At 41.6% G+C, this 21,801-nt stretch overlaps 1 protein-coding gene across 3 annotated transcripts in view; it reads left to right on the top strand.

Annotated features, from left to right (window-relative positions):
• The window catches only part of LOC138949331 (uncharacterized), a 617,348-nt gene that overhangs the window by 407,665 nt on the left and 187,882 nt on the right, over positions 1-21,801 (top strand). For all 3 annotated transcript variants that reach the window (XM_070321116.1, XM_070321117.1, XM_070321115.1), the window contains 3 exons: positions 1,206-1,283; positions 9,916-10,020; positions 20,148-20,228. In XM_070321116.1, coding sequence (XP_070177217.1) covers positions 1,206-1,283; positions 9,916-10,020; positions 20,148-20,228 — 264 coding nt within the window. The remainder of the gene's footprint in view (positions 1-1,205; positions 1,284-9,915; positions 10,021-20,147; positions 20,229-21,801) is intronic.

The raw sequence follows: 21,801 nt of genomic DNA, 5'->3' as shown, positions 1-21,801 counted from the left end.
ACAACCTAATGAGTGTAGCTCTCCTTAGGCGAATCCGCTTCCTTTGTATGGCTTTCGCCCGTCGACGAATTTACCGCCACACACCCTTGTGCTGAGCTTTTCTTCTGCGTTGAAATTCTCCAACGCTCAGCCAAGAAAACACCTGACAACCTCGTCGTCAGAAACATGTAATGCAGCGAAAGGTGGTCACTCCTCCCTAAGATCCTTCCTGGACACGCAGGGCAGGCACGTTGACATAAAAAGATATATCACCACGTGTTGAAAACCATCAAATCTTAGGACGAGGAAACAACTGACTCCTTCCCTGCTTAATGCCAAAGTGGGCAGTTTCAAGGTCTTTTTTTTAACCTCATCGAAAACATCACGTGATTTCCTCCGACCAATCGCTATCGTCGCCAGCCACAACGTAGCCCCAGTTGATTTTGCCCAGACAGCAAACATTCCCCCACGCAGAATACCTGTACAATTCGAGAAAAACGAATTCCCCGTGCTAAGCAGTCAGCAGATAACAGCCCGTCGCACAAGCACAGGCGCTTTGCATCGCAATTTAAGAAAGGCACCCCACAGAGTGTTCCTTTCTCAATCCATGTCACCAAACCGTGACACACATACACACACACACACACACACACACACACACACTTGTGCGCGAGCGTGCTTTGTATGGGAATAGCGGCAAGCCACATAAACCGCTGAGACGTCGAGTCGCGGCGTTAAGCAGTCTGACTGCCGATGGCAGAAGTGAGTCACGATAGCGATTTGTCCGGCACTTAAAGGAGCGCAGCCTTCTAGATGACCGAGCGCAGCGTGACGTCATCCCCTCTCTTGCGACTTTCTCGAGCGCGCATGACTTGTGTGTGTGCATACATGTTGCGCGCGCGCGCGTGTGTGTGTGTGTGTGTGTGTGTGTGTGTGTGTGTGTGTGTGTGTGTGTGTGTGTGTGTACCCGTGGTCTCTACCACTTTGTCACAATCTCTTTCTCTTTGTATAAACGTGTGTGTGTGTGTGCGGGGGGATGTATGTATGTGTTTGTGTGTGTTTGTGTGTGTGTGTGTGTGTGTGTGCGTGTGTGTGTGTGTATGTGAGAGAGAGAGAGAGAGAGAGAGAGAGAGCGAGAGAGAGAGAGAGAGAGAGAGAGAGAGAGGCGAAACAAAACTTCTGAGCTTTGAACTATTGTTGCAACCTCTTCATGTTTTGTTGTTCAGGGGTGAAGGTGAACACGGATTGTTCGAATCATCCACTGCTATGCCAGTCCGGGGCGATATGTGATTCTGGTGTTTGCAGTGAGTATATTTTGTCTTTTTGGAGGATTTTATTTTGAGCCTAAAACAATCGAAGTTTGTATTTGAAGCATAATCATTTCTTAGTTTTCTACAGTTAGAAAAACGATAAACAATGAAACCCGCTTATAAGAAACTCCAGGGGAATTCTTTGTGCTTTCTATGTTTTTCGTATACGGAGACCTCGGATAAAAAAGGGCAATTCATTTCTCTTATACGAGGATTCTCGTTTTACATCATAGTTGGGGAATAGGAGTTGCCTTATATGCCCGTAGGCAGGTGCATGAATATGCATGTCATTATGAATGTTTCTGTTTGCAAGTGCATGCCGCCGGGTTTAATATGTGTGTGCGAATTAATATGTGTCTTTTCTTGTAATGTGAGACAGCTGGTGTTAAAGCGACAGAGAGAGACCGGGGGATAGATAGAGAGAAAGAGAGAGATGATGATGGAATTTTATTTTACAAGGATATCGTAAAGAAGAACGAACAAAAAAACAAACCAAAAACATATTTTTAAAAAGCAAATAAACAACTAAAAGTAAGCCTGCAAGCAAGCTTAACTTGCAAAATGTTGATAGAAATTTACATATAAAGAACACACAGAAAGAGAGGGGGGAGGGGGGGGGCAGTTTTTTGTTGGGGAGAGTTAAGGTTTATGCGTGTCTTTGATACCATAGACGAACAGTTTCAGATTATCTTTTTTCATGAATATCACAGAAAGTTTACATGGTGAATGTTAGACTGATTAAGTTTTAAGATGTAACACTGAAACATGTTTCAACAAACATTATAAGATGTTTGATGGGTTGTTGACAGACCAGCTTTTTTCTCGTCCGAGGGGGTGCATATCGTCTTTTTTTTCATATTTATTGACCAAGGCCGAAGGCCGCGGTCAATAAATATGAAACTAAAGTCGATATGCCCCCCGAGGACCGACAAAAAAGCTGGTCTGACAACAAACCACCAAACATCGATTTTGTCATCTTTTTGGTAGTGAGAAAATAAGTACCAAATCAACACAGCGAGCCATGCTTTGAAACACGTGTTTCGTTTTGATAATACATGGTAAAAAAGAGGCAAAGCCTTCAAGGCTCACGTAAGAAATCGACAAACAGTAACACAAACTCAATCACTCCGTCACACATACACACACACACACACACACACAGTAAGCATAGGTGACACTGTGCAAGAAAGCGAGACACTAGATCTAGATCTGTCTGTCTGCATGTAGCCTACTTACAGGGACACGACTGCCAACTAGTCTCGGCCCGCTCAAAATAACAATGACCGAGACTTTCAGTAATTCCTTCGCGTGACGTCTAACCCTCTTACGCAATAATGTGACGTCTTCAAATGTTAAAGTTTCTACCACAGACATACACACGCACACACGCACAGACAGACAAAGTTACGATCGCATAGGCTGTTTTGATAGGCGTGTGAAAGTAACTTTTTGTGTTTTGAGTTCATATAATGTTTGGATAAATATGTCAGGTTTGAGGATGCACAGTTCTGTTGGTTCCTCTCAGTATTCCACCCTCTCGGGTTTTAGTTGTAAATATTAAGCTTAGTGATCGAATGTGGAAGCTACGTTGGGTCAAAGGTCACAGAAGATTTGCGTCGTGCAGCGAATGAAAGAATCGCGATCTTGTTTCCGACTTATTGCCTCTTTGTTTTTCATTAGACCTGTCATTCGGGTCAAAATGTGTGTGTCAGGCGTCAATTGGTTTGACTTTTACTTGACGTTCGTGTTTCTCCGAACGTCTGTGTATCGAAACACAGATGAGTCATTCTCCAAAGCTGGTGAATTCTTAGGTCGGTCACTTAAAACAAAATTTTTACAGAAGCAAATATGGTCAGACCTTTCCCCCTGTTTATGTGGATAAAGATATGTTTGAAGAAGCACCCACAGCAAAATGAATGAACATATTTGTATTTTGATATTTAATATAGTGTAATAATGCCAGTAAATCAACAAAAATGGCGTCAGAAAAATGGGAACAGGCTCGGTACATATATTGGACTAGATGATTACCCGCTTCGCCGGGTACCGGCTTCGCTTGGAAGAAGTAGAGCTGAATACCAGGCTGCGCCTGGGACCCGGCTTTGCGCAAAACACTGGAGACCTTCTAAAAATAGTAACGTGCAGTGACCTTCTAAAAATAGTAACCTAGTAACGGGAATATGGATTGACGCCACACGGAGGAAGGGAGATAATCGCGGCTGAAAACACTGGAGAAGATAAGGAAGAGTTACTGGTAGTGGATCCCGACAACAACAACAACAAAATCGGTTCAGCGCGCACAGCGCTGCGCGCTGAGAGCACGTGTTGAAATATCTCATCGATGAGGTTGTGTCCGGGGTGTAGCTGAATACGGTGTCCAAATTTGAAAAAGATCCACCGAGAACTTTGGCCGTGCATCGCGAACAGACAGACCGACAGACAGACAGACAGACAGACAGAAAGACGGACAGACAGACAGACAGACAGACAGACAGACAGACAGACACTAGTCGTATATATATATATAGAAGCTACGGTCCATTGACACGATAAATTCATCATGCATGATTTGTTGGAAAGTCATTTTGTGAAACGATAAAGGTTCATTCCTGTGCAATTGTTGTTATTTTCTTTGTGTTTGAGACCCCAAAAAATGAAGTTGAAAACAGCCTTCCTTACGGATCGAATGTTGTCACGCTCACTTAGATTTTTCCGACCTCTGTAACCAAATGAATTTCTTTATAATCACTATTTTTTTTACGATCAAGTCAACAAGTGCAGCTTGAAGATGCAGAAAATGCATTCATTCAACCGAGGACACACTTTGGACGAATTTGATGTCTCAGAGAGTGTTTTGTGTCACACGTGATGGCTTCGTAACGGCTGTTTTCATAATAAGCTAGCATCAATTCAACTGAATGAAAGCATTCATTTTCATGTTTGCACCTTTGTTAATCACCCCGCCATACAGATGCATGACGTTTTTTTCACAATTTGTCGTGAATAATGACGTAATTCATGAAAAAAGAAGGTGTAGTTGACATTTTGGACGGCTGCGTTCGTAACGCCCTCTGCTACCGGCGAGATGCAGACCCCGATTGCTTGAACTCCTGGGAATCTCACATGACAAGGTTGGTATTATTTTGTCGCTCATTCATTAAGCATGTTTGTAAAAAAAAAAATCAAATTAAAATCATGCAAGTGTGAATTCCATGAAGTTCTTCAGCCCCACCGGGTTTCGCTTGTCAGTCCTGTAATCTCATGAAGTGAGCGTAACGGCATCTTCGGAATCTTGCGATTTAAAATAAAACCTTTTCTTAAAACAAAGGTGTATGCTCACCTAGATTGCTCACTTATGACATTGTATTGCATTCTCAAAAGCGAATATTATGAATCTGATGCTTTATCCAGTGATCAAGTTTTGTGCGCACCAGTGACAACAAGAGACGTGTTGTGAATGATGTCTCCGGTAGAAGGGTAATTATCCCCCGGACAATTCGCCCTTGTACATCTGCCCTCTGAACAATTGCCCCTATGACAATTGCCCCCCAGACAAATGCCCCAAACCTGACAGTTGCTAACCCTCCCCCCCCCCCCCGGACAACTGCCCCCCGCATACACCCTCCCCCTCCCTCCCTCCCCAGAATCGTATATGTGTGTGTTTGTGTGCGTGTGTGTGTATGTGTGTGCGTGCGTGTGAGTGTATGTGTGTGCGTCTGTGTTTGTTTCTGTGTGTGTTTTTCTGTGTGTGTTTTTCTGTGTGTGTGAGTGTGTGTAAGTGCGTGCGCGTGTGAGTACGTGCGTGCGTGTTTGTGTGTCTTTTTGTCCCTGTGTGTCTATATATGTGTCTGTTTGCACGTGCGTGTGAGAAATCGGTTAACGCGTGCATGCGTGTGTTTTCGAAATGTGTATCTGTGTACGTGCGTGCGTATATAAGCGTACAGGACGCGGTTCAGGCACCGTTTGGAGAGACCTGCATTATAGTCTGCTTATTCAGTGACGCACAAACCCAAACCTGTGTGTGTGTGTGTGTGTGTGTGTGTGTGTGTGTGTGTGTGTGTGTGTGTGTGTTTGAGTGTGTGTGTGTGTGTGTAAGTGTGTGTGTGCTTAAGTGTACGTGTGTGTGTTTCTGTGTTTGTGTTTTTCTGTGTGTGCGTCCGTATGTGTGCGTGCGTGCGTGTGTGTATTTGTTTGAATCTGTGTATGTCTATATATGTCGAAACCAGGAAGCGTCAAAGCGATGAAAAGTTAATCATACAAGTGAACTACCTTTATTTACCTTGAAACAGCAATAAAGCACCTAATATCTCAATTAACACCAACAAATAACGGGGGGGGGGGGGGGGGGGGCAATTGGTCAAGGGGCATTTATCACGAGGGGTTATTGTCCTAGGGGGGCAGTTGTCGGGGGGCAATTGTCCAGGGGGCAGTTAACCTAGAACGGTTGTCTCCTGTATGCACAACACGTTTTCAGTTTTGCTTTGCATTTTAGAAGTGACATATTGCTGTTTTCACGTTGAGGACTGTTTATATAATATGAAAGCAGCGTGTGTGTTTTTTCTTCAAGTAGGCAGTGTTATGTGAAAAGCTGATGCTTCATGTGACAATCGAAGTTCTAACTTGAGAAACGTATCATGTTTGTTTCACATTTGCACTAGTCGCTATTGCCTTTAAATCAAAGGTGTTTATTAAATTCAAAACCCCCTATCAATCCACCTCAATCCCAAGCACCATCTGTGTGGGAGCCCCTCAATTAGGAATGTCCTTCAATCATGATAGCAAGAGAAGTGTAAAGCGGTCATGCATAACATACAAATAAAACACATATATAGAATTGCAAGTTAATTTGTTTATATTCTTGGACAGTAATAATACAATCCAAAGATTGATACTATAAAATGTATATTGCAGGTATTGAACAGAAAGCCTGGTGAGGTGCACTTTATTTCCATGAGTGGCAGATAAAACACATATGGACAGCACTTGCAGTATTAGTTGCCTTTTGCTTTAAGCTTTATTGTTGTATATCCGGCACATTATGTTGTCAGTTGTTCTTTCGGATTTTTGACTCACATGCGAAGCAAAAGTGAGTCTATGTACTCACCCGAGTCGTCCGTCCGTCCGTCCGTCCGTCCGGACGTCCGGACGTCCGTCCGTCCGGAAAACTTTAACGTTGGATATTTCTTGGACACTATTCAGTCTATCAGTACCAAATTTGGCAAGATGGTGTATGATGACAAGGCCCCAAAAAACATACATAGCATCTTGACCTTGCTTCAAGGTCAAGGTCGCAGGGGCCATAAATGTTGCCTAAAACACAGCTATTTTTCATATTATTCCCATTTTCTCTGAAGTTTTTGAGATTCAATACCTCACCTATATATGATATATAGGGCAAAGTAAGCCCCATCTTTTGATACCAGTTTGGTTTACCTTGCTTCAAGGTCAAGGTCACAGGAGCTCTTCAAAGTTGGATTGTATACATATTTTGAAGTGACCTTGACCCTGAACTATGGAAGATAACTGTTTCAAACTTAAAAATTATGTGGGGCACATGTTATGCTTTCATCATGAGACACATTCGGTCACATATGATCAAGGTCAAGGTCACTTTGACCCTTATGAAATGTGACCAAAATAAGGTAGTGAACCACTAAAAGTGACCATATCTCATGGTAGAAAGAGCCAATAAGCACCATTGTACTTCCTATGTCTTGAATTAACAGCTTTGTGTTGCATGACCTTGGATGACCTTGACCTTGGGTCAAGGTCACATGTATATTGGTAGGAAAAATGTGTAAAGTATGTGAGTCGTATGGGCTTTGCCCTTCTTGTTCAAAGTATGGTGTTTGTTTTTGCATGATCTGAATATTGTTGATCACAATAAAATTGATATAATTATACATTTTTGTATTGTTTTTTTTTATTATATGTGTGATTGTCAAATACGTATTCAACACCTCGTCAAATTCAAGGTTGTTACAACGTTTTCCCATTTACGCAGGATCTCTCTTTCTCTCTCTCACTCTCTCTCTCTCTCTCTCTCTCTCTCTCTCTCTCTCTCTCTCTCTCTCTCTCTCTCTCTTTCTTATTCCCCTTTTTTCTGTCCACAAACCTTTTCTGTCACCAATATAAATGTGTGTACATATATATTGCATGTACGTGTATATTTAAAAAAAAAAATTATATTAAAAATAATTATTTTTTTTAAATTTTTTAAATTTTTTTACAATTTCTTTCTTTTTCAACAACTACTTATACATTCTTGTCAAGCTATAATTAGTACAACATATAATCATTCAATATGGCTGCATTATTAACAAATTTGTGTCACGATGATGCGCACAAAATGAGAGGGGTATACCCCCCTATCAGATACCTGTATTTTGTAAGGAAACGTATTTCTTGCTTTTTTGTTTCTTGCAAACTGACATTCTGATAACAAAGAACCTTTGAATCAATAATTCAACTCAAATTAGTCAAGTTTTATTTTTGGGCCTTATTCCCACTTTTGTTAACCAGTTTTGGAGAATGACTCAGATACACGCACTCCATGACTTTGTAAGAAGACAAAACATATCGGTAGGTTTCATTTGTTTGTGATGAATGTATGACCTCTCATGAAGTAGTTTTGTTTTTTGTTTACTTTTGCCAGTTCGTTTTTGGAACTTTGCAAAGCAGTGCCGTGTCGTCTGTTTAGGTCTTGGAAAACACCAATGAAAAGAGCCGAAGAATCCCCGAGCATTTCTATTGGGTTTGCTTTTGATTATCCATGTATAACCTGCTTCCTGCAACTATGGTAACCGGGGATTTATTGCATGGGGAACATGAGATTTATTTCCCAGGTGTTTGTGAATGAAAACTCGTGAAAATGATGACAATATTCCTTATTCCGTATTTCAGTCGTTTACATACCTAGACAACGGATTGTGTAGCCAAACACACACACAAACAACAGTAACACATCGAGTAAGCGGCTGATTTGCTTGCGAAGAAAAACAAAGAATTATGAACTAAAGGAAACAAAACGCTGTGACCGAACACGAAAGGTATTCGGATGGTAAACTTACGCTTGGTAAAAGTTCACGATCGCTTTGAGAAGGGCATAATAAACACAGTGCAAAAACTAAAAATGGTGAAGATTTAACACAACAATAATGCATGTCACTTGTCATCAATATTATATAATAAAGTTTAAGGCTGTACGAATTTGGTTCTTCATATTAAAAACAACAAATAACTACAAACAAAAAGAGACCAAATGGTGGAACTTGACACATCTAGGGTTTGATGATCTCCCGACATGACTCACACCGTGGACCCTCCCTCGACAATCTGAGCCACCTCAGTTAGTACGGCTCTTTTCAGCTCCCTTACAAGACAGAATTTAACGGATTTGCCCACTTACAGTCGTTGAAGAACTGAAACAATTATAATGGACAATGAAGGTGTTCGTATTAGTGCTGACAAAAGAACGCTGTATGCGATTTTTCTGATTGTGACATATCAAGGCGTGTAGGTCAAATATCGCAACTAACGGAGCAAAGTCTACACACAAACTGCTCTCTTCCGCACACCCTTTTTACTAAAATAGTATACTTTAAGGTGTTTTACATTTCTATTTGTTTTGACGTTAACGTCCTGTGGGTGATCACAGAAGGTAAGTGTAACAAATCTTAGTAAGTGCCCCCTTACTCTCTGAAAAATGATCTGCTCGTGCCTTCCTTGACAGGATTGTACTTGCCTCCTGTTGATTTTTGACTCACCTGAGTATTGGGATTCGTATGTCTCCGTTGTGGACAAAAAACTTAACGTTGAGGTTATCTCGGATGTTTTCAAGCTAGACCTTTGACACTTTGCACACGTTTAGGGTTTGATAATCTCACGAAGTGACCCCAGTTTGGTTGACCCTCGTCAAATGTTGGGGTCGAAGCGGGCGGGGTCATGTTCGTTTCTTAAAAACTTAAAGGCATATGTACGCGCTCCCGTGTTTACAAAGTGTAGTTTGCCCATAATCGATGTCAAACGCACCATAAGACCATATAATGACGATATGTCACCACGCGCGGACCATAATACATGCATTACAGCTTGTTCTAGCCTCTGAAAAAGTGAGGATGTCAACAAAGCCGCGGTGTTAGCTCCCTTGCATCAACGTTACATGTGTTGCCAAATCTATAAATAGGACGATCCAGATCAAAATGAAAATTAACATATCTCAACATTGAAGGGGTCCTAGACCACAATATTTTGCAGGGAACTTAATTTAGCATGTCTCCAGCTGTTGGTAAAGCAATTAGCGTGTATAGTCATCGAGTACATATGCCTTTAACATTGAGGTTATCTCGGATGTTTTTGAAGCTAGAGCTTTGAATCCTTGCACACTTTTAGGGTTTGATAATATCCCAACTTGACCTAAGTTTTATTGACCCTCGTCAAGTTGTAGGGTCACATGGGGTCATGTTTGATTCATAAAAGAAAGGCCTGGCAACAGGTCGAAAATTTGGGCTGCCACTTGAAATTCTTTGTTATATATGTACATACACACTTATATCCATTCTTATATATATAATTATTAGATACGTTTATAATTATTTTCATTAATATTTATGATTTGACGTTGCAGAGCTAAAGGCAGGAGGAACATGCCAGGTTGTCCGTGGAACCGAATGTGCTGGTGACACCATCTGTACTGCAAACAAGCATAACAGCGACACAGTGAAACGCTGCAGTCAGTGTCACCCCCACACGGTTATGTCGCAATTACTGTCTGTTTAATTTACAGGGGTGTGGGGGGGGGGGGCGGTCGATCGGGTTGACTGAGAGAGAGAGAGAGAGAGACAGAGACAGAGAGAGAGAAATAGAGAGAGAGAGAGAGAGAGAGAGAGAGAGAGAGAGAGAGAGAGAGAGAGAGAGAGAGAGAGAGAGAGAGAGAGAGAGAGAGAGAGAGAGAGAGAGAGAGATAGAGAGAGATGTTTTTACAAACGGATGAGGATTTAATACGAACCTAATCCTTCAACCCTTTCCCTTTGCACATCATTACGCGTTTACCGTAAAGTATCTTATAAACGCCCACTCCCCCCCCCCCCCCAAAAAAAAAAAAAAAAAAATCACCTACCTCACAGTCGACCTCTCTGTCCTCTTTAATATAAAAGAATCTTCCAACTCTTTATATTTGTTCAGCATTGTAATTCAGATACTCAAATGCTGAGAGTTTTAACTCAGCTGTATAAAACTTCTTTGGTGGGGCATCTTATTTTCACTGTTCATTGGGATCAAATACGGGCATTTCGTCCAACAGGGACTGATAGGTATTGACAAATACTTTCCGGGAATCTTAGGATTCAAAGTATAGAATTGAGTGACGGGAGGGGGGGAACGTTTGCGAGGTACTTTAAAATATGCACAGTATTTGCCTAAAGGAATGGGATGGGCGTTCACTCGACACGAGGCGCTTATAACGGTATATTTAACATTACGATGAAACTCTGGGACACACGCACACACTCGCACATTCACCTAACGCACCATTAATTACGCAGCTCTTGCAGTTGTTAGTGACAACGTGGGTTATGGAACTAATCTGAGCTAAATTAATGATTGTGATGCTGTGTTTTTTTCAACACGCAGGCAATTCTATACCTATCTAGACGTTCCAGGGGTTCGCTATCAAACCGTTTTGACTGCTTTATTACTTTTTGAATTTAAACAAAACCCAGACCGTTTTAAGAGGAGAGGTGGCACGACACATTAAAACAGGCTTTTAGCACATTGTTGATGTACTTTTAAGCTAACAAGCTTGACAAGTTGTGAATGAATTTAAATGCGCTACTATGCTATCATTGAGGAACAAACAACTCCAATTATAAGTTCCCTCCACTGTATTGGGTAAATTCAAGGATACAGTTATACATACACACATATACACACACTCATGAAAAGAAATATATCAGGGTTATATATTCAAAACAGGGTACTCACAGGTTTGAAGACAGGTTTGAAAATCCCGTGCACAAACTAACCATAATATTACCCTGAGTGTATCAAAATCGCTACCCGTGAGGTAGACAGAAAAAAACACATACACAGTCCGTGAAATCACAGGCACACGATATCTACAGTATAATACCAACACACGGCAAGTGTGTAAGTAGAAAAAATACAGTCACTGTTCACAGTTATGATTCTGACCAGACTGCGGCAACCATCTGATCTAGATGCTAAACACTAATTATATCTTAATTAAATAGGTTCTCTTGAACATGGCTTAGCTCAGCTAGAGCACACACAAAAACTGCCGATATGTCCTTCACTTGAAAAAAAAGTAGCGGTGTACTTAATTCTCCACTGGCGATCTCGACCTAACCTCTCGGTTCCAACTATCCGGACTGTAACCTCACTGCTAGCTTCGTGAAAGTCCCGTCGAACTTCAGCTAAATAGAAATCCATAGAAATAAGATATTCGGCGGCTTCTCAGATTATTCTTCTTCCCCAGTATCTGGCCGCAATCCTCTTCTTATGGACAGGTTACTGGACGCACTGCACAAACATGAAGAGCGAACATCTTGTTTTTACAATCTGTCCTCTACGAACTAGTTTCTGCAATGTTAATCGGTTCAGCTTACGCGATACACAAAATATCAATATTCGAATGCCTATTAAAGTTACCCGTTAAAGTGCTTTGACGAAAACACAAGTAAGGGCTGGAACCTATTCCTGCATTCTCTCCGGGCATTTTCTCCTCCCGCGCGATTAACATCGAGATCTTTCTCCTCGATGGACAGTCGTCAATTGTGCTGCTAAACTAGCTCCGATTCACGAAGTCAACTGTTCAGAATAAGTTCTCTGGTTTGTGAGCTGTGTTAACTCCGTGCAATACACTTTCCACGTGTATCTGGTTGGCTTCCGTGTATCGTGGAGGGAACAAATGCTAACTCGGCATGCATGACTCAGTTGTTAGCTGTTTGATTTCCTTCACACAAGTGATCACATGCATGCTCATTTTGGACTTGCCTGAGTAATTGGTGAGTATTAGGATTCATATGTGTCTGTCCGTATGGCCGGCCGTCCGTCCGAAGACAAAAAAAACTGAACGTTGAGGTTATCTCGGAAGTTTTTAAAGCTAGACCTCTAAAACTTTGCACGCTTTTAGGGTGTGATGATCTCACAACGTGAACCCAGTTTGGTTGACCCTCTTAAAATTTGGGCCCACAGCGGGGTCATGTTCGTTTCCTGAACGTTGAGGTTATCTCAGATGTTTTCAAAGCTAGAGTTTTGATACTATGCACACTTCTAAGGTTTGATAATCTCCCGATTTGACGTAATTTGGATTGACCCTCGTCTTTGGGGTCACAGGGGGTCATGTTCGATTCATAATAACTTAACATGGACAATATCTCAGGTGTTTTTGAAGCTAGAGCTTTGAAACTTAGAACACTTTAAGGGTTTCATAATCTACTGACTTGATCTTCGTCTGCTTGACACCCGTAACATTTTGGGGTCATAGCGGGATCATGTTCGTAAAAGCTTTACATTGAGGTTTTCTCAGTTTTTTGGGGGAGCAAAAGCCTCCACAATTCACACAATTGTAGGTGTTGGTAATTAGCAGTCATGACCAACATTTGATCAAATATTAGAGTCCCAGTCACAACTGAAAATGACCCCTGAACTATCAAGCATATAAGTCTTGACCTCTTCACACTATGATGTAATTGTTTGATTTGGTTACAGCCTGGGGTATTCGATTACTGAATGGATTGATACACCTGACATTAGGATCCATTTTGTAACAAAAATAAGTCAGATGTGAATGTTCTCTTCAACATTATTTTGTGAAGCTGTTACAGCATTTTTTAAATGTATTTGAAGGGGGGGGGGGGGGGGGGTAATACACGATGTAATCCTCCTTTTAAGACCTGAAAAATAGAGAAAATTATATCTTTAAAATAGGAATCTTAAAATGGGGGTAAACTTTCAGAGTTTATGAATAGAAAATCTTAGAAAACTGGGTCTTGAATGGGCTAATCAGGGGAGGGGGGAGGGGGGGTTAAAAGGGAGGGAGTATTAATAATAATAATAATGGACATTTGCTATAGCGCATAATCATATATATGCTCAATTCGCTTTACATATTAATTTCTGCTGTATTCTATTGGGTAGGATGGTCGGGGGAAGTGGAAAGAAGGGAGAGAGTCTCTAATCGAATGGGGAGGGGGGGGGGGGGGGGGTAGTCTTAAAGGGGAGGGATTACGTCTTCTTTTTTCGGATAGGAGTAGTGGTCTAAAACAAAAAAAACAAAAAAAGGGGGGGGGGGGGGGTCCACTTTAATGGAAAATGACGAAGGAGAGTCGTGTAATCATTTGGTTTTGTTGTCAGGACTAGCACCAAATGTTTTTAAAAAAATGAAGATTTTTTGACTCACCTGAGTAATTATTGAGTATCACTACATGTTTCATATGTGTCCGGTTGTATGGACGGCCGCCCGTTGAGGTTATCTCGGATGTTTTTCAAGCTAGATCTCTAAAACTTTGCACACTTTTAGGGTTTGGTGATCTTACCAAGTAATTACAGCGGAGGTAATGTTCATATCATAAAAAAAAACTTAACGTTGAGGTTATCTCGAATGTTTTTGAAGCTAGAGCTTTGAATCCTTGCACACTTCCAGGGTTTGATAATCTCCAGACTTGACCTAAGTTTAATTGACCCTCGTCATGTCTTGGGGTCACAGGGGGTCATGTTCGATTCATAATAACTTAACATTGACGTTATCTCAGGCGTTTTTAAAGCTAGAGCTGTGAAAGTTTGGTTGACCCCCGTCCATTTTGGGGTTACAGCGGGGTCATGTTTGTAAAAACGTAATGTTGATTTTTCTCATTTGGGGGGGGGGGGGGGGGAGCAAAAGCCTCCACATTTCACACAACTGCTGGTGGTTGATAATCATCAGACATGACCAAGCGTTGGCTTGTTTTCATCAAATTTCAGAGTCACGGCATGAAAATGTTTGCTTGAGAAGATATTCACCCCTGAAATATCCATTGAGCTATCAAGAAAATAATCTTGATGTCATCAAGCTTAATGATGTCATTATTTGAGTTGGTTACATTCTTGGCTAGACTATTTGTGATGACATCATGTGATGATGTCATAGTGTCAGAAATGAGGTCACACAAGTGTCTGAGTATACCTCTTTTGTCTGGGCTAGCCAAAACTCAATTTGGTCAAGAAAATTAGTAATTATTATGATTCTTGTTTGAAAAAATCTTTCTTTCAAAATGTAGTGAATGTTGAGTACATCAGGCTAGCAAGTGATAGTGGTGTGAAGCAGGTTTGGGGTTGTGCAAGTTTGAATATGTGAAATATTCTTAGGGTTGAATAGTTAAATGGATTGAAAAAGGTCACATAAGGATTTCTCTTGAACAATATTTTATGAAGCTGGAACAGGTGGGGTTTTTTTTTTTTTTTGGGGGGGGGGGGGGGGGGGCGGGGTCATAAGTAGTTGAATTCTCCTTTTAAGACTTAAAAAACCCTGCAAAAATCAGGTCTTAAAATGGGGATAAACTTACAGAGGTTATGAACAGAATATCTTAGAAAACATATGGTCTTGAAAATGTTTTATCAGGGATTTGGGGTCTTAACACTTTCGCGACGGGACACTGATAAATCAGTACCAGCGCTGACACGCCCATGGACGGGAAGCGCATTTTTCAGTACCAGCCATAGAGGGTACACGACTCGTGATTGCTTCCCGGTTTTTGAAGCTTGCAAATAAATTGAGTTGTTTCCCTTGATACACTTGGCGTCCCCTTCTGCCATTTGCAAATCCGCCTGATTTGTGTGCGTTTTTGAGGAAAAAAAATGAATCAAAGGCGAGCCTTGTCTCGGGAGGAGATTCTCCGGATGTTGGACCTAGAGGATCCCGTAGAGCATGATTCGGACGTATCGTTTTCGCCTCACGAAAGCGATACAAGCAGTGAAAGTGAGGAAGAAACAGTCCCGTTGTTGCTAGTACGAGTCGGCAAACTACACGTGGTTGGCGGTGATACTGCTAGACGAACATGTATCTCGGAATCGTGCAGGAGCTATGGGGGCGTGGCAGCACTGATAACAATGGATGGCTGGAGCCTTCAAATCCTTTTGGAATTGTTCATAGGTGTACAGTTGGTACTTTGTTGTGAAAATGTGACTTATATTCAATATGGATTACCAAGACATCATTTGGTGAGTGTTAGATCTACAGTTTTGTTTCATTTGAGTCAGGATGCTGTGAGTGAATGCGTGATTTGCTTGTTTTTTTCTTTGTACTGTCTCCTTATTTCTGTGTACAATGTTAACAATATTTCAGCTAATTCATAGGTTTTACACCTTGTTTGGTTATAACATTATTTATAATACTTTCTGTTAAAAAATAACTTTTAAAAAAAGCAGTAGAAAATAAAACACACACAAAAAAACGTTAAAAAACACAAATTATCCCCCTTTCACCCCCCTTTCACCCCCCTTTGCTAAAACAAATCGCGTGACAAACTTATAAATAGCACGACTGAACTGGGCATCCATTTTTGAATTAGTACACAAAATTTGGTGGTGATTGGACTTAATTCAAGCTTGCTAGACAGATTTCTTTACAGTTACTGATTTTTGGGAAGTTTCTTGGTGGCAAGCTTGGGCAGGCAGGACGTAAACGCCGTGGCAGTGCTAGTCACAATAGTGTTAAAAGAGGGAGTCTTCTATGGGGTAAGGTGGCTCAGGGAGGAGTGGGGGTAACGAAGGCGAGTCATGTGTAAGCAGTTGCTTTTCTTGTTGAAAAAGTCGCCAAAAATGACATTACGCAATAGCTCATCATTGGCAAAATTCTGAAGCTGCAGGTTTCAAATTTGTCATAATGTGTTCTTCAGTGGCTATTCTCTGTAATAACAGAGCATTGTTGACCAATTTTATTGCCAGATCCGGTTCAGAGGCGTGCATTGAGTGAGAATACAATGTGCATGACATCTTCTCAATCAGGATTGCGTTCAATTTACAGAAAAGAAAAACAAGTCGCTTGAAGCGATATAAAAACATGTAGTCAAGCTGTTGCCATCAAAGTAATAGATTACCATTAAAAAACAGTCATCGCCGAGACTATATTAAAATAGTCTCGATATCGCCTCATATGAAAACGAGTGTCTACTGGACGAAAAAGTAAAACAAGTCGCGTAAGGCGAAATTACTACATTTAGTCAAGCTGTTGAACTCACAGAATGAAAGTGAACGCACTGCATTTTTTCACAATGACCGTAGTCCGCCGCTCGTGCAAAACGCAGTAAAACTGACGAGACTCTTTAGCGCGGTAGTGGTTTTGCTGTGCTGCATAGCACGCTTTTCTGTACCTCTCTGAAAGGTGAAAAAGGTAGCATCATGGCGTCTGGATTCCATATTGTTTTGTTGGCTGTGGAAGCTCTTACGATCGACGACCAAAGTGTGAAAAACAAGTGGAAAGCCAACTGGCTGTCAGAAGAAGTGACTGTCACTATCAACAAGAAAGAAAGGCGCCAGCTCATTGGCGACAGTATCGCCAAGATATCCATTCCCGGTCAGGCCGTGTGCACGTGGTGCGACAACGGCCACTGCGTGGTGAAATACGGACTTGGTGTAGCATCTATGCATGAAGCAAGCTAGAAAAAGATAACTCTCGCTGCAAACCACGCCCACTCAAAAATCCGGTCGGCGATTTGGCTCCGGACCCCAGGGTCAGGTTACGGCAAAGTACGTCGTTTTGAGTGGTTGGTTGTGGACGATACTGACCGGTACCACTAGCAGATACATAGGGCTAGAGGTGCATCGACATTTTTTTCGCCAGGTCGCGAGAATTCTATAAAATAAATGCAAGCAAACTTTTGTCATTTTTTTCTTTTTGTGATAGGGCGAGTGCACCACCGAAATTAGTTGATGAGAACGTAGTCGGGTGTTTCATCTTTCATTAGCAACTGAAAAAATAAGGGGAAAGTTTTGTGTGTGTGTGTGATTGTTATAAATCACACTTTTGTTTAAAATGCTAAAACATATTATTCTTGTGGGTTGTATAGCTTTTTATAAAGGCATGATCTCATTTTTTGCTCTCAGGAGAGGCCCCAAAATGGCCTTTATAATTCTAACATTCATTTTCCGTCAGGGGGGCTTCGCCCCCCTGAACCCCCTACCGGGGCGTTGCCCATGGACCCCGGCTCACTTTCCTACTTTTTGAACATTTGCTGGTCTCATGTCTGGTGTGTGTGTGTGTGTGTGTGTGTAAGCACGCGCGCGTGCTACGTCCGTTTCAGTGAGTGATTTCTCAAAAAAAGTCTTGATGTTTTTAGTGCCATTCAGAACTAATGTGAATTGGATTTTTTTGTCAAACCGCCCGGCACTACAAGGCATTTATTCTTGTTTTTATAAGGACATAAAAATGTTATAGTATTTGAATCTTGAATTGCGATTTATTTATATTAATGAGCACACACAAAAACTTGCCGCCCCCCCCCCCAAACAAAAAAGCATATTTGTGACCCTCCACCACGAAATGAGTCGCATGTCACCTCGCGCGGTTCTGCGCTAGGCTTAATATAAGTCCGGGGGGTGTCTGGTAACAGTGTGAGGGTCACCTTAGTCACAGGCTTATAACTCAAACAGTTTTCGCTCTTTTCTAAAACGGTTTTCACCACTGCATAGAGCATAACAAACTCTTCAGGAAAATGTACAAACATCAAAATCATGCAAAGGTGACATGCGACTCATTCCGTGGTGGAGGGTCACATTTTATAAACAGAACAGGAAAAGCGCGCATGATTCATAAAATATGATAGCATTGGCGGGGCTCGAACCAGCGACTTCAGGAACCGCAGCGCAGCGCTATACCACTGACCTATGCGGATATCTGTCGAAAGTGGAACATTTACGAATGCCTATTTTGTGAAATGCAAAACACAGGGCAAAGCTCACTGTGCAACCCGACTCAGTGAAAGGCCCGTTGGCAGATTATGTCGTGTGAATTAGGTCAGTTCGACCGTCGCTTACCCCGCCGCTTTGCACAAAAAGTTGGATGATATCTGCACGGTCTTCCTACCGCCGGCTCAGTTCTTTTTTTGTGTGTGAGTGTGCCGCAGTCACGTAGGCCATCTCCAGTTATACACTTTTGAACAAACCGTTATCATATGTAACCACACCGAAAAACCGAGACGGGTCACGCTCGTCTCCGCGTAGCGCGCAAACGCAGCATTTACTTAAACCTATTTTCTGTAATTCTAAGCACATTTGTATAGTAAACATGACATATGTATATGTTTTTGAAATCAGGAGAAATTGCGGAATACGATGCAATCAATTTTGAATCTGTTAGTGAAAATTCGATTTTAATGAAAACTTTAATGGGCAAACTAATTAACTAATTTGTACTCTGCAATAGTCAGGACTTCGTCGAAGATTGCTTGACCAAAATTTCAATCAATTTGATTGAAAAATGAGGGCGCGACGGTGCGGCCTTAACTTTCACAAAAAGCTGGATATGACGTCATCAAATACATTTATCGACAAAATGAAAACAAACGTCTGGGGATATCATACCCAGGAACTCTCATGTGAAATTTCATGAAGATCGGTCCAGTAGTTTTCTCTGAAACGCTCTACACACACACACACACACACACACACACACAGACACACACAGACAGACAGACACACCCACACAGACAGACACACACACACACACACACACACACATATATACACCTCGACCCTCGTCTCGATTCCCCGTCTATGTTAAACATTTAGTCAAAACTTGACTAAATGTAAAAACGTGTTTTTTTGGTAGGTTACGGTTCCGGAGTAAGCGGTACCATCTTTCATGCAGCTATGGGTGGGACGTCAGCCGGGCTTCTGCCAAAATATAGAGAATAGATTTTCCAAGGTTGAAGGTCACTCTTCCAAATACGGAACATTTGCACGTGACAGTACTCTTTGCCAGGCTCTTTGTTTTGGTCGTTGAGCGGAATAACGGAATTTATTTTTTTGACTTTAATATCGTCGAAAAACGTGAATTTCCGCTGAGTACGCTCGCATGCAATGAGTCCCAAAAAATCTTTGAAATGTGGCTGCTGCTCTGCTTTGAAAACATCGATTTTTTACAAAGTTTCCAGAGTTATAGCATTTACTCACTTGGAAAACCATAGCTTTATTGCAAAAAATAAGGATCAAATACACAACATTATCATCATGCAGCTATTCTAAGGTGTTCAAAGTACATATACATGCTGAAGGCCCTGATCACGTCATGGAACAATTTGGGATAACAAAAAAATCCGCACCACCTCTTCCCTTAAATGGTGATATATTCACATTTCAACGCGTGAAATATCAATGAACATAAAAGTTTGGTTGTGTAGCCCATTTATCGACACAGGGGTGTTAGATAAGATGAAAGTAGACGAATATGCTTGAATGTACATCGGTTCGTATTATCGTTTACGTGTATATATTTATATTTCTCGTTGAAAATCACAAATGTACAAGATACATACCTTATTCATTTCCACAACCATAAATTTAAGCGGTTTTCAAAGAGGCTAATTTTGCTTTGAATGGAGGACACTTACCGTGATGTTTGCGGGAACTCTTTGTTTACATGGAGCTTTGGCGCGTTCTCGGTATAGCCGAATATACGGCGTGCGTATGTCGAACGCGGTTTAATCTACTTATGTTACTCGTTTACAGTTGCATCAAGTCACACTTTTCAAAGCTTTACTGTATGTATGTGTGCTCGTGTGTGTGTGTGTGTGTGTGTGTGTGTGTGTGTGTGTGTGTGTGTGTGTGTGTGTGTGTGTGTGTGTGTGTGTGTGTGTGAAACAGGACTGAGTCCGGGCCAATCATGTGTGGGGACTGACATGAGAAATTGCGAAGAGGACTCGTTGTGTGACGATGGTGTATGCAGTAAGTACCTTTTCGTGTAACAGTCGTATCAGGATTATTTACACCCTTTCGTCTGAATCATATCAGGGGTATTTACACATGTTCCTGTAACAGTGATATCAAGGGTATATTCAGACTTTCCCATGACAATCACATCAGTTATGATTTGCAGCTTTTTCTATAACAGTCGTAACAGGATCATTCCTAGACTTTCCTATAACAGTCGTAGCAGGATCATTGATAGACTTCCCTTAGACAGTCGTAGCAGGGTCATTCACAGAATTTTTTTATAACGGTCATAGCAGGGTTATTCACATCATTTCTTATAACAGTCGTTCATAGCAGGATCGTTCCCAGACTTTCATTTAACAGTCGTAGCAGGATCGTTCCCAGACTTTCCTTTAACAGTCGTAGCAGGATCGTTCCCAGACTTTCCTTTAACAGTCGTAGCAGGATCGTTCCCAGACTTTCCTTTAACAGTCGTAGCAGGATCGTTCACAGACTTTCCTTTAAAGTGCATCTAAACCCCATTTTCAACCCAAAACCCTTATTACCAATGCAAACATACACCCAGATGCATTCCATTCCCACCCCTTCAAAGGCCCGAAGATGCGAGGAGCTGACGCAGCGAGTGGGAAAAGTCCGTAAAATCTCGCTTCTGCCACCATGATGCTAAAAATAGAAACGTCGGCAGATGACGTAGCGATGGGACTGGGAGTGGGAGCGGAAGCAGCGCCCTCTCCATGGATCTAGATCTAACTTTCTGCAAACACGAGTCAGCATGAGTAGATCGTTTCTGCGTCGTTTACGGTTGCAATACTATCTATGCAAACATGCCGGGAATAAGTAAGCTTACTCACGGGTTCCCTGAAGTCTTTCGCAGAAGGAAAGCTTGGATTGACTTTGTGGAAACAGATTATTCACAACCAAAAGACCACCGAGTGGACACCATTTTGCAGATGATGCATTTGCAGAACAGTTCACAGCTCCCTTGTTCGAATTCGAAATCGGTTATCGTCCGAGTCGGAGGTTGATGGAGGATGCTGTCCCGTCAGGGATCCCACTAACGTTTATCAATGTGAAGAAGAATTTGAATGCTGGATAAAAGACAGTTGAGACGGCTGACGAAGAAGTGTCGAACCGGAGAAAGACTCAAAGGCGACGGAAAAGAAAAGTGATGAAGGCAAGTGATCGTTATGTTTCTGTTGGCGGTGCATGATTAAATTTAACGGCAGACGTAGTGCGTTGCATCTCCATCGTTTATGTAAGGTATGTGTGTCCGTGTGAATATGTGTAGGAGGGAGACTGAGACTCTAAACAAATTCAGATTTCTGATTTCTCTCTCTGTCTTGCCAATAAAATAATAACGAAGAGATACACACAGAAGGACACAGACACACACACACACAAACAGACACACACAACCACACCAATACACATGCATATACACTTTCTTTGATCCAGAATCACAGACACAGACGGACATGTGAATGAATGCAAATGCGCTAGTACGCTATCATACGGAAACAAACACAACTCCAAATGTAGGTTCCCTCCACTGTATTAATCAGCTATGACAGCATACACACAAATA

This window comes from Littorina saxatilis, linkage group LG15 (assembly GCF_037325665.1).
Source record: "Littorina saxatilis isolate snail1 linkage group LG15, US_GU_Lsax_2.0, whole genome shotgun sequence".
Classification (NCBI taxonomy): domain Eukaryota; kingdom Metazoa; phylum Mollusca; class Gastropoda; order Littorinimorpha; family Littorinidae; genus Littorina; species Littorina saxatilis.
The sequence above is the reverse complement of the archived record's forward strand: the minus strand, read 5'-3'. Positions and strand labels throughout refer to the sequence as shown.